Here is a 16,905-nt window from a genome sequence, read left to right as displayed (position 1 = left end):
TCTTTGTCAATTAAACTAATTGAAAAAGCTTAAATATAAATAAATTGAAAAAATAAAATAAAATTATTTTTAAATATAAAAACATATTATATTATAATATTCAATAAAATAGTCAAAAGGTTTACTCGTCATAATTCATTAAAAAAAGAAAAGTTGTAACACTATAATTATCAAGCAAGATATATTTATTTTGAATATTAAGATTATTATCTTTTTTGGTGAGTGCAACATTTTATTACAAAAACTAAATATTTAGAGCTTTCTTTTTGTTGTTTTCCGGAATCGCGCCGGGAAGTCCCGGGGATAAATCACTTTCTAACAAAGACAACTTTGTATCCAAGGGACTCAAACTCGAAACTTTTGATTAAGGATAAAATAGTACTTACCACTCCGTCATAACCTTTGTTGGGTAAATATTTAGAGCTTACTTGAGAACAAACTAGTCTTTCACTATATTGGACATGCCCTTGTTACTAATCTACTATCCAATCATGTTGCTTTACAAAGGATAAGAATTCAACTATTGTAGCCTTTTATTTAATCTTTGTAACATACATCTCTAACAAAAATTTCTTGTATTATCATCTTGTGGTGCAACTAAATCATTTTGTAAATGGTGACTAGGGGTGTTTACGGTTGGATAAAAATCAATCCAAATTGAACCAAATCGATTTTATTTGAGTTTGATTTGATTTGATTTTAGATTTTTTGAAAATCGATAGTATTTGATTTGGTTATAGTTTTATTTGAAAAAATCGAATATATATCTGAATCGATAAATTATATACATATATTTTATTAATATACATACTTAATATGTTGTTTTTATAAACAATTTTAAAGATCTTACATATGTTTTCATCAAAAAGAAAATTATAATTTACTTATTGAAAGCGAAGAAATAACCGAACCGAACCGATGAATTATATACATATATTTTATTAATATACATACTTAATATGTTGTTTTTATAAACAATTTTAAAGATCTTACATATGTTTTCATCAAAAAGAAAATTATAATTTACTTATTGAAAGCAAAAATGTCCTAGGTGAAAAGATTTATCTTATTGATTTCATGTAAATGAGTGTCCATGACAATTCTTTGTGGACTGAAAATGTGACGGTCTCTTCCTTCTAGGCCAAAATAGTGAATTTTAAAGTTTTATTCCTAATAAATTCGAAAGTTCAGTAATTTTAGTCATTCTAACTATTTTTTGTTTTGAATGGATTGTTGTCACTTTTTTCTCATTTTGAATAAATTGTTTCTTTTATTTTTGTGTATCGTTAATAACCGAACCAAACCAAACTGAAATCGGTAACCACCAAACCGATAAATGTATATTATATTTGGTTTGGTTTGGTTTGATTTGTTTTGATAATTTTAAAACCGATTAAGTTGGTTTGGTTTTAATTTTGACCAATAACCAATCCAAATCGACCCGTAACACCAATTGTGACTATAGTATTCTTGTTGTTATTTATGACAACCATCCACTGAACTTCTTTATGCCAACTTGCAATTTCTCTATTAATACCTTGTCAAGTCAAAGCAGTTTTTCATACTTATGCCATTGGAAGAAAATAATCTCAAGAATACATAATCAGGGCCATCTAGACCATAAGGCCACTAAAGCAATAGCTTGGGGCCCCAATTTTTTTGGGGCCCCCATTTTCTCTCAAAAATGTGTGTATATATATATATATATATATATATATATTGTTAAAAAAATTTCATGTATTGATAAATTTGAAAATATTTTTTTGTATAGAAAATATAATTGAGAAATTGAATATTGTTTAGTTGATTGTAGTGTCTTTTCTAGATTCTTATGTGGCTAGTTAATTGTAGTATCCTTTCTAGTTTCGCATGTGGCTATGTATTTTGTTGTCTAGCTCATTTATATTTTGACGATTATCATGAACCAACAGTATTGTGTTCTTATACTTACTTTTCTTTATTCTCCTTTCACTATTTTTTATTCTTTCATTATTGAATATTCTTAAGTCTCTCAACGTTCAAACATTCTACATTATGTGATATCTATTGTTGTGTGTTTATAAAAAGATCAAATTTGTTTTTGGTGTCTTATTAAAATTTCAAGCACTAAAACTAATCAACACTATTTTAATATTATTTATTAACTTATCAAATTCATCGCTACACTATTTTAATATCATCATATTTTAAAATTTTTGAGTCATGTTTCATTATTCCAACTTTATATTATATAATTTTCATTGAAAATTTTCATTATTTGCATTCTTACTTCATAATGTCTATATATATCCTGCCTCTCCAGACCTCATTTGTAGGATTACACTAGTATATTATAATTATTCAATTTATATTTATATCAACTAAAAAAATAGGGCCTCTTTATAATGTTTGGCTTTAGGCCCCCAAACTTGTTGAGACGGCCTGTACATAATATCCTGAGCAAGGCATGGAAGTATGGTCAAATAGGCATGGTCATATATAATCAACAAAGTACGAGTTTGTGAAATATTATTTCTCGTTACTTATTTTCCGTTAATTAATCAATTACCAACATAAACACTTTGAAAAGGGTCAAAAAATTCTCAGGTTGCCTTAGTATCAAAGTCTCAAAGCTTACGAATATGGATATGCACTTTCCCAATGCATCTAAATGATCCCAATTTGATTAAAAAAAATGTAATATATATATATATATATATAAGAATATGAGTATGTAGATATTCATATTCTAAATTAATATTTCAGAACCAAAAGGTCAATCCTAAGACCGTGAGATCAAAATTCTAATTTCATCATAAAATCAACTTACTCATAGTTATTCGTCCTAAATCTCAAAAATCATCAAATTCGAACAACGGATAGATTTCTAAATCATCAAAGTATTATTCAATTATAGGGCTAAAATCCCAATTTGTCAATCAAATAGAAAAAGGTATAATCGCATACCCAACATTTTTACTAGAAATATGCTTCGAAATCGCCTCAATGGACTCCATAGATCCAAAATATTGAAAATTACTAAAATCCTGAAAATGTTAATTTTAATACACGGGTCTTCGCAATTGCGACCCCGCCTTTGCATTTGTTATCACACAAACTCAACAAAAACTTTTTCACTAAAAATATCATAATTTTCTATATGATATCTGAATTCCGTGATTCTTATTGTTATGATTCAAAAATCATGATACATATCTATCAATCAAGAAGCTCATTTGCTTTTTGTGATACCATTTATGCTCAAAATGACGGCTAAACATCAAATACGTTCGCAACACTATGGCTCTCGAACTCGAAACAACCATGTGGATCGTTAATTAACTTAGTTTGCATATCATTTTCTGAAGAAATTGTCCATCATGTCCATGATAATTAGTTAAATTAGTTCTGCCTTAAAATCAACCATAAGTTTATTTTTCTCAATTGCATACATGTATTCCTTTTCAGTTTGGAGCTTTTACTGGACATTTTTATTTTTATTTTACTCTAAACATAAACATCTAGAGAAACCAGCTTGAATGAGTGCAAATGAGCTACAGATGAGAGGGTCGCTCAGATGGTAAATACCTTTTACCTTCAATTTTAAAGTTATGGGTTGTAGCCAGAAATTTTACGAAGGGTGTCCAAAAATCCATAGCTGGTAAAAATAATTTAACAAATGGGTGCACTTGAATTTTGTAAATCAAACTACATAACATTAATGATTAATTTTTTTAATTAAAAAATATACCAAAATTTTAAAATCAAACTAAATAATATTAGTTTTAATGTTCACGTTTATTTGATAGGAAGTGAATAATCAAAGAAAAAGAGAGATATTTCAGTTTAGAGTGAAATCACTTTTATGCTTCAAGATTTTACAAACATCTGATGACTAACAGTGAGAAATGAAAAATAAAGAGTAGAATCAAACGAGTTATATTAAAAGAGATTTTATATAAATCTTTTTCACTTTTAGTAGCTTTATGAAATAAATAAATAAATAGGATTTACTTATTAACTTTAGATTAAATAATTACTTTTAAATTTTATTTAAATTTTTAATGAAAAGAAAAAAATCAAAGTCAAATAACGGGAATCGAACCCGCGCACAACAAGTTGCAAAGGACTTAGCCTGAGCTGAACGACTGAAACCACTGAGCTAGAAAACTTAATTGTTTTTCAAGGGTGTCCAACAAGTGTTATTTAACCATTTAAATTATTATTTTTCTTATAAATACAACGTAATTTTCCGACAAAGGGTGTCCAATTGGACACCCTTGCCTAAGGATAGCTACGCCCCTGGTTGGAGCCACTAAGAAAGCAAAAAAGGTGAGAACTTCTAGGGATGGATAAAAAAGAAGCTAAAAGAAAAGGTACATTCCATAAAAATTAATAGTAATTTGCAATTGACACTCCTAATATATGCACTTCTTTGTGATTTACGTCTTATTCTATATATATTTTTCATAATCTACACCCGAGTTTACTTGCAAGATCATTAAAAAAAAAAAAATCCTATTTTGAAAGTATTTAGGATGATAAAATAGAAGAGATACAAGTATTATTGTACAACAAAAATATATTTTTTATCCTGAAGACATGAAAAAAAGTAATGACCATGATGTGGTGCAGTGGATGACTGGATGAGACTGCTCCTTATTTAATCAAACATCTCAGTTTGAGTTTGAGTCTTGAGTATATTAAAGTCTTTCGTAGGAAGCACTACCCTTGAATGAGACATACCCAAAGCAAATCTAAATTAATCGAGCTTGAATGTGAGTACCAAACATCAGATAAGAAATAAAAAGAAAGTAATGATAATCCCAAAAAATTGTTCTTTCGGCTCAAACTATCAATAATATAAATGTAAGAAAAATTAAAATATCTACATATAATAAGATCATAAACATTGTGAATGGAGTATATATATAAGGTGAATCCGAGTATATAAAAATTGTGTGTTTATTTATTTAAAAGTTGGATAGTTAAAGTGTCTGTTTGTGCACTTTGAAAGTTGAAGGTTAAAGTTAAAATTTGAAGCCAAGTTTAGGGTCCAATATATGTATTATGCCTTTAATTTATTTGTCTAGTTTGACTTGACACGTAGTTTAAGAAAAAATGACTTTTGAATCTTGCGATCTTGAAACTAAAAATATGTAGAATGTACCAAAATGTCTTTTAATCTTGTTATTTTAAACATGTCATAAAAAATTAAAATTAAGAAATTATCATAAAGAGAAAATAACATTCTTTTTAAAATTGACTAAAAAGAAAATAAGACAAATAAATTGAAACGAATGAAGTATTATTTAGGAGTACATAAACATATCAATACATGCCCAATGCTTACAAAAACTATAAATTCACTTATTATTCATGAACACTCATAATCCACAACATAAATCTCAACTTCTAAAAATAATTTGCATATGGAGAAGCAAATTCAAGAAACTCTTCATCGCGCTCAAATACAGACATGTCTTGTTCATCTAACATGACGAATGCTTCGATGCCATCGTCTTTATAGTTCATCAAATTGAACAATTTCTTGTATGGACCAGTAGCTATGGTTGCAGCCATTGGCTTGCCCCAACCAAAATCGACGTCATAGAATGGAAATTTACACACACTACTACAAGTATACTCATCAAATTCCTTCTTCTTGGGTGGCAATCCTTTAGCTAATTGAAGAATCTCCAATGCCCATGCATTTTCTTTGATATTATCTCTAGTCCTAAATAGTTGTTTTTCTTCCCTCATGAGACTAACTATTTGTGGTAAGTTCATGTCTGTCTCATTGGAAATATGTGTCGAAAAGTGAGACAGAACATTGCCAATAGAGTTAGGTGGTAACTTTGGTGAAATCATTCCGCGTAAATCTGCATATTGGATCAATTTAGAAGGGACAAAGGAGCCAGAGTTCGCGGTCACTGCTTTAGCAACACATTTGAAAAGAAGTGCACTAAGGACTTCAGTAGGTGTAGGATTTTTCACATGTGATTCACTAGCAACAGAGGACCTAAGTTCACTCACTTTTGATGAGGAAAAAATATACCTTTTTTGTGTACATCCATCTAATATTGATGGAACAACAGGGGAATCCAGAGGACCACTTGGTGGTGATGGAAAAATAGTGTCACTTATATAATAAGGTGGAGTTATTTTTGCATTTGAATCGCGCGTTAATGTTGCCCAATCGATTGAGAATTGTAAACCATTACACGCGTCTCCAATCTTGTGTGACAAACATGTACTCACTGCAATTCCTCCACAATCGAAATGTGTTAATTGAATCACAGCCAAACCATAGTCCGAATCGTTCTCCCAAGCTACACCATGAGGGAAGATTAAATCTTTGACATTACAATCTTGGTCATTGAGAACTTGAGACATTGGTGCATCAATATGGACATTCAAGAACTCAACACCCTTGTCATTACAATCGATCTCCGCGTTATCTTTCATGTGTCCTGCATATGGATAATAGGAGACTAAATTTTTGGAGAGGGAGTTTTCAAGAAGTTTTGATATTTGGGCAGGTTGATTACAAAGTGCACCTAATTGATTGTTGGAGTAGAAAAAACCAAAGGGTACATAAGTGTGTGTTTGAGCTTGTTCAATGAGAGAAAATTTGTGCAATTTTTGAGTTAAAGGGGTTGGAGAAAGAGGTTTGATGAGTTTCTTTGAAGCTCTTGATAGAACTTTTAATGCAGCCATTTTCTCAATGTGGTGTTATCATATCATTGACACTGCAATTTATAAAATTGATGTATGTACTACATAATAAAGACAGTCCATTATTAACATATAAAATGTTATTCCTATGACCAAAAAGAGACGAAAAAAACCCATTATTAAAAATGTTATCCTCGTGAATGATTGCCTATCTTTCACTTATTTGAGGAAGAATACAAATACTCTCTCCGTTCGAATTTACTTGTCAAATACTCCCTTTATTTCATATTAACTGAATTTGTAAGGTAATGTACATTTATCAAGAAAAAAATATTCAATGACATAATTTAAACCATACTTTCCACTATTGTCCTTTGTGAAATCATAAATTTTCTGGTCATTTAGCATTACCCTTTTGTAAATAATGCAATTTATCTCCTAGAAAATATCAAACTTCATTAAAGGATAGGGCAAATATGATAAAAATTTCAAACATTCATCTTGAACTTTGAACAATGAAAAAAACACCAAAAATTCAGTTCATATGGAATAGAGGGAGTATTTCCTAATTTGATTTATACTTTTACTTGTTATTTCGACAAATCAAGAAAGGACAATTTTTTTCTTATTATACCCTCAATCTATTAACATTGAGTTAGGGGGGTCATTTAGTAGCAGTATAAAACAAGTCTTATCCATGCATTAGAGTTCATATAACTTATACAACGTTTGGTAGGTGGATAAGAAAAAAGATATATATATATATATATATATATATATATATACGAGTTTGGTAGGTGGATAAGAAATTTTTTTATTCATGTATATAATTAATACGACGTTTGGTAGGTGGATAAGAAAAAATTTACTCATGTATAAAATTAATACGACATTTGGTTGACAATTTTGAAATTCGCATAACTAATACATGTATAAGCTATGAGGAAATATGTGTATTATTTATGCGGAGTAGAAGATAGAATAATTAATACGTGTATAGCTAATACATGGATAAAAAGTTAAAATGACAATATTACCCTTATCACTCCTACTTGACAACTTTCTTCTTCTACATAATTAAAGAAATGTTTTAATTTAGATACAAAGTTAAAGAAGGAAAGGGTATAATTGAAAAAAAATATTTTAATTTAAAAAAACATATAATTTTACTAATTTTTAATATAAAAAACCAACATCCAAAGGAATAATTTATGCATAACTAAACTCCGCATAACTAAAAAATGCATAGTTAATACTTGTATAAATAATAGCTACATAACTAATACCCACATAACTAATATTTGCACAACTAATACCCACATTACTAATATATGCATGACTAATACCCACATTACTAATACATGCATGACTAATACTCACATTACTAATACATGAATAACTCTATCCATGTAGTGAATAAATACATTTGAAACCCTACTAATTACTCCCTTTGTCCATCTTTACTTGTCAACTATATTAAAAATAGCTATTCAACAATACATGTCTAGTTTGGAAAATCAAGGAATAACTTACTCTTTTGTGTCTATTTTATCCTTGCTATTAAATACTATTCAATATCTTAATACATTTTCCAAAGAATTGAATTTAATATATTCAAAGGGTAATGTAGTAATATTAGCCCTATTATTTGTTGTTTCTTAAGGTGTGTGTCAAGTCAATAGTGAACAACTACTGTTGGACAGACGGAGTAATAGAGGTAAAATAGTAAACTCATTATACCAATTATTGTTTTCTTAATAGGTGTGTCGAGTCAAAATTTGACAAGTAATTCCGAACAAAAAAGTACTAGCAAACATCATTAATTGTCAATTTTTGTTATGTATTACTCCCCCCCCCTTTTACTTGTCAAATTTTGATTTGAAACACCTGTTAAGAAAACAATGATTGATATAGTGAATTTACTATTTTACCCCTATTAATTGATAGAATCTGAAACATATTTACTCACTACATTTTTCAAAGACATTAACTCATGATCAATGTTAATAAATTGAGAGTATAATATGAAGAATTTTGTTTATCCTTCCTTAATTTGTCAAAATAACAAATAAAAAAGAAAATCAAATTAGAAATATTTAACAAATAAATAGGAGCAAAGGAAGTATAATTGGGTATGAAGATTCCCTAGCAAAGTTGTCCCTCATAAAATACAAAGATTTTTACCTTCTATAGAGCCTAAATTTTATAATCAAAATTATCCCATACTTTCATATCTTATCCTATTTAGTTTATTTTATATTAATATGAAATACTAAGTGAAAGTGAAATAATTTCTTAATTTGTGATTATGATTTCATTTTTTTTATGTTAAGAAACTGATTGAAAGTGTAATATTAAATGTTTATCATCATAGGTTTAAAACATCATTGATTGAATTAAAACAAAAGATTGAATTGTTTTAAAAGGCTTGAAAACTCAGAGGTGAGCTTTGTGATTTATTTAAATTTTTGACAATTTAAGGAGAAGTTCGTTGATAATGTCATTTATGAAGTTGTGGTTAAAATGTGAAGTTATTCTATGAAGATTTGAGCTATTTAGTAATGTTTTTGATCCATTTGAATGAAGTTTTGTGGGTTGAAATTTGTAGGAGACAAATTTGTAATTTTTGTATAAGGTTGTATAATATTCTATAAAAGTTTGTATACCCTCTATCTCTTAATAATTGTCACTTCTTATTTATCGAGAGTCAAATTACATAAATTGTTGGTGTAATTGTAACACCTCAAATTTTGAAAAAGGATTTTTGGATTATCGTTTAGTTCTACGGGTCCCATCTACGGACCGTAGAAGTTTCTACGGGCTGTAGATGCCAACTGTAGGAAGAGGGAAAATAATTTTTCAAAACAATCAAGTCCAGTACCTCTTTTACAATTCACCAGGACGACCTGTCATTTGATGTACAAGTCGTTCTCGTAGGTAGGTCCCAGACTTAGTGAAAATTTAAGGGGTCAAGTTGGTTTCTACGATTGGTGTCTAGGGTCCGTTGGAAGACCTACGAGCCGTAGACAGGGTCCGTCAAAAAGTTGGTTCAATATATAGTTTCTGAATCTTTCTATGGTTGACCAGTACGGTTCGTAGAAGGACATACATACTGTAGGTCCAAACTGTAGAAAGGTGTAACACCCCGACTTTTCAAAACATCTAAATTAACTCATATCTTCGTGGAAAGACAAGGAGGGTGGGTAATAAATTAAGAATGATGTGGTATGTCATATTTTAAGTGTTCAAGGGTTGTATCTCAAGTTTTGAAGTTAGGTAAGTGGCAAAATAAAAGTTGGCAAAAGTTATCATAAATTCCTTTTTAAAGATCTCTCTGAAATTTGGGTCAAATGTCTTGGATGTTTTCTCACAATATATAAAGTGTTAGAAGGCCTATCACCCATTAAATCAAAGGCCTACGAGTCTAGTTTGCAGCGCACAAAACGCCGTATCCAACCGACATCGGAGTCAAAAATTATGAGGGTTTTACTACGGACTGTCGGGGCAGAATCCGGGTCGGGTAAAAAAATGTGGTATGCCGGCTTACTCAACGTTTTAAGCCATGAAAACATTTCATTTCACTTCCAAACTAGAGATAAAGCTTAAGAGAGGGTTCCTATGGAGTTCTTGCATGATGAAGGTTAGTTTTTGACGATTTCTACCATTAAACGTTGCCCCCGTGCCTAGAAACGTGATCTCTACACGTGACAATCATTTTCCCCTTATATTAGCTGCATTTGGAGCTGATTTTTGAAGATATAAATTTGTAGTTATTGGTGTTTCTTCAAGGTTTAGACTAAGGTAATCATCTCGGGACTCTTTTCTGATTGTTTTTATGAATTTCTATGGACGTTTTGACAAGTTTGGGGGCAATATGGCAAATCTGCCGATTTAAGATTAATTATGAACTATTTATAGGTGCGTACCAGTTGTGTATATATAGTGTTTGTGAAGCTTAGGACATAAGAAACAACTTTCGTGAAGAAACTATGGTCTTTCGAGTGTTCATTGGGAAGGTATGTTAAGGTTATTCCATTCGTTCGACATGTTTCCTTAGAGGTAGTTAACGTTGGTGATCTTGTCGATGTAATTGTGAGTGGTTATAAACCCTCATTTTAGGGACTTATAATCAGGTAAGAACGACCCTAAGTTAGGAACGACTCGGAGAGTATTCATATATATTGTTTATAGCTAAATTGCTCGCCTTTAGCCTATTCAATTGTTTGTCGTCGCCCTTGGGGCTATTGTTGTTAGTTGTTGAGCTATGAACTGCCTATGGGGGCTATGATGTTGTCTAATAGAACTATGTTATTTCCAAAGAGGGTTATGTGTTGCCCACGGGGCTATATTGATGCCAAAGAGTGTTATGTGTTTTCTACGGGGCTTTTTTGACGATAAAGAGGGCTATGTGTTGCCTACAGGTCTATGTTGATGCAAAAGAGGGCTATGTGCAGCCCACATAGCTATGATGTTACCTAAGAGGGCTATGTGCTGCCTACTGGGCTATATCGTTGCCAAAAAGGGCTATGTGACTTCTTACAAAGACAAGGGGCTACCGATTGGGGTATGTAGATTGATTTGGCACCTTTTTGGCTTATGTGGGCCTATGTAGGAGGTATGTTGTTTGTACCTGCCGAGCTTATGGGGGATTGGTTAGGTTGATGTTTGATCAATTTTGTATTTTTAGATTCAGTAGCGGGTTAGCATTCTTATCTAATTTTTTTTGATTTCCTTACGTGATTACTTTTGGTATATTATGATACTTGTTCACTTAGTCTATAACATTTCATACTCTGTACATTATTTATGTACTAACGCCCCATTGCTTTGGGGGCACTGCATTCATGCATGCAGGTCCCGACAGACGACCCAGTATACCTCCTTAGCAGCAGAATTGACTTCTATCCGATTGGCTAGCCCCTTTCCTCCGGAGCTGCCAGAGTTGGGAGGTTTGTTACCTTTTGTTGTATATATCTTTATGGGTAGGCTGGGGCCTGTCCTGCCAATATTTACTACTCTTAGAGGCTTGCAGACTAGTGTGTGGGGTGTATAGCTACGTTATGGCCATACTGGCCTAAGTTGTTGGTTTGCTGAAGCTTGTGAGCTGTTTGATGTATTGTATTGATATATACCTGCTTTTAGTTTTGGTACAGATATCATGGTGGACTCGACGACCCAATCAAGACTTCTGTGCTAGTTGACTATTTATTTATATGATCTCCTGGGAGTAGCTGTTTCTTTTATAGATCAGTTGACAAGGGCCTTGCGGGCCCCCAGTGGGAGGCTCGCACGACGGGCCGAGGGCTTAGTTTTAAGCTGATATATACTTGTTTGTTTTCTTGATTGCGTGTGGCTGCCATGCGCTAGTAGCAAATGGTTCAGCAGGGTCGGCTTGGGCCTGAGTTTTGGCATTAGGAGCCAGTTGCGCCCCTCGAGTTTTTGGGGCGTGACAAAAGGGTTCGACAATTAATTTTCAAGGGCTTTTGGGTCTTTTCCCTAATTGTTTTAAACCAATACTATGTCGTTTTGTCTACTACCCTAAGCCCTATATAAAGCTTTTAAGTCCTAAAACTACTCATTTCAACCCCATCCTCCTAAATCCCTTAAACTTAACCAAATTCTTAATCCCCAAATTCTCTCAACTTAAGGAAGAAGAAGAAGAGCTAGGGTGCCATTCAAGTCTTCAATCCTACATTGGTTTTGAGCTCTAAGGATCAAGGTATGTGGGTATTCACCCATGGAGTACTTTCCTCCATGGGGTCCCCAAAGATTTTAATTCTCCAATTCAATTTTCAATTGATCAAATTAGGGTTCCAATTCAATCAATGTGGGTTTCATCCAATTATGATTGATTATTATTTATTAAGTCTTCTAATGCATAAATTGATGTTAATCTATGATATTTAGTTGAAATTACATCTACCCATGCCTAAATTATATTTTTCAACTATGATCCTATGATGAACCCATGAATTTATGAATTATGAAGATCTGCATGTTTTTATGAAGTTATTATAAATGATTTGGGGATGCTTTGAAAGGAAAGTATCAATGCTATTGTGAAGTGATTTGTCACTTACTTTGATGATCATGATTATGAAAGTTATTTCTCACAAATGAATTCACATTGGTGAAAAGTTTTCTCATCCATGTTGAATTATGTTTAAGGAGCTATTCTCACCCTTATTTGGAGATTTTGTTGTATGGATTTAAAAAGATTTTACAAACTTTTAATGTTGTTTCAAGAAATATTACTCCCTCTGTCCCATTTTATATGACGTACTTTCCTCTTTAGTCAATTCTAGAAAGAATGACACATTTCTATATTAAGTAACAATTTAATTTTGAAATGTCAATTTTACCATTAATGAAATTATTTATAGCCACACAATTATCTATCACTTATTTTAGACTACAAATTTAAAAAATCTTCTTTTGATCTTTCTTAAACTGTGTGCCGAGTCAAATTAACTCATATAAAATGGGTCGGAGGGAGTAATAATTTTTCACTCTAATAAGGTCTTAAAAAGAAAAGGTTTAAAGCAACAATGTAGACATAATTATTATAAAAAAAATATTATTTATTTAATCTATTTAGGGTGAAAATCATTTACATTTTTATTTTTGATTTAAAAATTAAAGTCCCTCCTCAACTTTGAATAATAATCTTTTTCCTCCTATGTCAACTAAATTTGTTTAATGCTTATTAAATCTTATATTTTCAAAAGAAATTACTTCTTTTAAAATAGTAATATTTAAAAAAAATAAAATTAAATCTATCTAAACTTTTTAGCTATAACAATAATATATCTAGTGTAATCTCACAAAGTGGGTCTAGAGACGGTAGGTGTACGCCTACATTATAGACAATAAATTTACCTATAGAAAAAATAATATTATTTTCAAGACAAAAAAAGAGAGTATATAAGTATGATGTTCGATTATTAAACAAATGAGAAAAATAATAAATTTAGTTTTATTAAAAATATTAATCAAAACTATAATATGTATTTACTTTAAGTGAAAGTAACATATAGTGATAGCTTTATAAACATATCATATCGCAATGCAGTGCAAAAAGTATTTAATAAAAACAGAGGTAGATTTTAAAAGAAATTAAAAATATATTACTATCGATTTGTATTGTAAACAAATTTTAATCTATAATTTAGATAATATTTCATAAATGACAATCAAATAAGATGTTTGATTTTTGAAATAAAATTAAGGGATATAAATGATTTTCACTCATTTATTATTGATGGTTCAAGAATATTTATAAATTTAATTAAAGATGGCTATATGTAAGAAAATTAATTTATTTTTTATCCTTTTTAATTGTAGGTATATTTAAGTTCCATACTAACCGTATTTTTTTTTTCCAGAGGAAGAAAGAAAAAATAATAATTATTTTACATTTTAATTTTGGGGATGGAAAACTGGAAGGAAAATTATAGTCAGTCTCCCAGTACCACATGGGAAACAGACAACAACATATTGACCATTATAATGAGTAAATTCCATCTACATAGGCATAGGATATGAGATATTGGCGAAAGTTGGCAGCTTGAGATTATACGTAGATCTTGGAATAAGATCAAAATAATTAATGGGGTAGGCTGGCTAAAATAGAAAAAATTAACTTCTATATATCCTGAAAAGTAGTAATTGCACTCATCAAAAATAAATATGAATAAAGTGAATTAAAAACAAAATTAATCCCTCTTTTCTACATTTTTATGCCAAAAATTCCTTAGGAACTTACTTGCGGATTTTTTCATATGAAAATCTACAAGAAATTGCCTTCCATACACGAAATTTTACCAAAATTTTCTTGCGACCTTTTAATATGTCCGCAAGAAAATGCGTAGATAATTTATATGCGGTCGTAAAATCCCCAGGTAATAATTACCTATGAAGGTTTTTCCATCAGATACTTTTAGTAGGAAAATTTGCAGGACACTAGGTTACATGCGAATTTTCATAAATAATCTGCAAATAAATCCCCATGTAATTTGCATTTTTCTAGTAGTGATATATATATATACTCCAATTAAGATTGATGTGTGACATATTTTATTTGGTTAACTTATCAATGTAATGAGAAATATGAGCCGAAGCTTTTCAAAAGTTTGATTAAGAAGTTTTTACTAAGATGCTTAATCGGGATAATCTATAATTCGAGTGTTTAAATAAAATTTATCGACATATTTAAAGGTTGTCGATACATTCATCTTATAAAAAATTGGCTATAAAGGATCATCAGATGAATATAAAAATTATATTACAGAAACGAATATTACTAGTTATGTACTAAATCTTGAATACTTTTATAAAACTTCTTAAGTTGCCAATGATGACAACTATGAGACTATATATTATAAACAAATTTCTTAGTTATTTATTAGTTGATGATATACAAAAACAATTATGTTGAAAAAATTGTCCTTATGCATAATTAGGAGTGGATTTTATTTAAGATACAAATACCTAATACCTATATCTCAAAATCAAACTATAATAAAAGTATATTTGACAAAGTTAAATAACTTCGCTTTTTGAAAATTATAAACTGTACGGTCAAGATAGGTTGCTATACTACTTCAGTGGCCTTGTTTCAGAGTCCAAATGAACCAATAGTTTTGTAAATATCAAATTTTGTCGAATATAATTTTCAATTTTAGACCAAAAAAATATCAATTCCAAATAAAACCTGGTTATTAAAGTAGAATGTTGTTATTGAGAGTTATTGTCATAGAAATGTCTGACTATATTTCATAATTTAAGTGTTTACAGTTATCCAAATTGTTGAAATCCTAATAATAATTTAAGCATAATTTTGAATACTCTATCCCTTTCTACCATTTTTTTTTCCGTGTTGTTTAATATTAAATACTATCTTTTTAAATTTATCACTTACATATTTGATATTGATTTTTTTTTACTTTTCACATGTCGAATTTCTTCATATATGCTTCAGTTATATGAATCGATATTGTTATGACCCAAAAATGGACGTGATGACACTCGTCTTATCCCACCAAGACAAGTCAGCCTAAAACTCAACCATTACAATAAAATGCAGAAAATTTTATAATCAACTCAAAAATACCCCCAAAATATGGTTGTCACATGTGCAAGCCTCTAAAGTATTACATTGATTCAAAAGAAAAACACAAGTCTCAAATGACATTGTTTCTAGAATAGAACAAGATCATAAATAAGAGTAAAAAGGCCTCAGACAAGGAGAAGAGAAAATATCACAAGGGTCCAGGCTAGTAACCTACAAAAATGTAGAAGCAAGGGGTGAGTACCAAACCACACGGTACTCAGCAAGTAAACCTCTATACACAAGCTAAGGGGATAGAATACGGGTACTCCTTACACCTCAACTGAACCTCCATAACTACAACCTGCATAAAACCAGCCCAACCTAACAGTTCACAGTTAACTTAGCACCCTGCTCAACAACAATCACTTTAACAAATTACATATCCTCAACAATAAACTCAATATTCATCAATCACAACTTTCACAAAAAGGTACTCACAAATATCAACAACACACAAGATCAAGTTCATCAAATAAAGGTATCAAATATCAAGTACTTTCCATCTACCAATAAAACACATAATCATCAAGAATGAAGGATATCATGGGATGCAATGCAATATGACACCATGCAATGATATGCCTCAGAATACCAAGTACTCTCTCAACTGTATATACATGATACTCCTCAAAAATACATCGAGAGTTCATGACCCATGGAGGACTCGCGAGGTCCATATACCGACACATACGATCTCCACGTGTCTGTGCGGACGATCTCAACGCACTATTATAAATCAAACAATCCCCAGCACGGATTATCTCCACGTGCCCAACTTATAATCAAATTAATCACTCGCAGGGACGATCTCCACGTGCCCAAATTATAATCATACTTGATCTCAACACGGACGATCTCCACGTGTTAGACCTTTACTCACAGTCAATCGCATGTCAATGCATGTGCACGATATGATATCAATAAAAGGGATATGCCTCTCAATCAAATATCAATATGATATGTAATCACCTCAGCTATCACAAGTATACGGGTTCAATAAAGAACACATTACACATAATAAATCAAGTCAGTTAATCACATTGCCTTTTATTACCCCTTTTTCATCATTAGAATTAATCAATGTGGACAATTCAACCCATCACCAAATCTCATTACCCCCAAACACATATTACAAG

The 16,905-nt window shown here is 30.8% G+C and overlaps 1 protein-coding gene across 1 annotated transcript in view; it reads right to left on the bottom strand.

Annotated features, from left to right (window-relative positions):
- Positions 1 to 5,270: 5,270 nt before the first annotated feature.
- LOC102582878 (acylsugar acyltransferase 3-like) overlaps positions 5,271 to 16,905 on the bottom strand; it is a 13,630-nt gene continuing 1,995 nt past the window's right edge. The window contains exon 3 of the mRNA XM_006350995.2: positions 5,271 to 6,452. Coding sequence (XP_006351057.1) covers positions 5,395 to 6,447 — 1,053 coding nt within the window. The 5' untranslated portion in view covers positions 6,448 to 6,452 and the 3' untranslated portion in view covers positions 5,271 to 5,394. The remainder of the gene's footprint in view (positions 6,453 to 16,905) is intronic.

Source organism: Solanum tuberosum, unplaced genomic scaffold (genome assembly GCF_000226075.1).
Source record: "Solanum tuberosum cultivar DM 1-3 516 R44 unplaced genomic scaffold, SolTub_3.0 scf00132, whole genome shotgun sequence".
In the NCBI taxonomy this organism is placed as follows: Eukaryota; Viridiplantae; Streptophyta; class Magnoliopsida; order Solanales; family Solanaceae; genus Solanum; species Solanum tuberosum.
The sequence above is the reverse complement of the archived record's forward strand: the minus strand, read 5'-3'. Positions and strand labels throughout refer to the sequence as shown.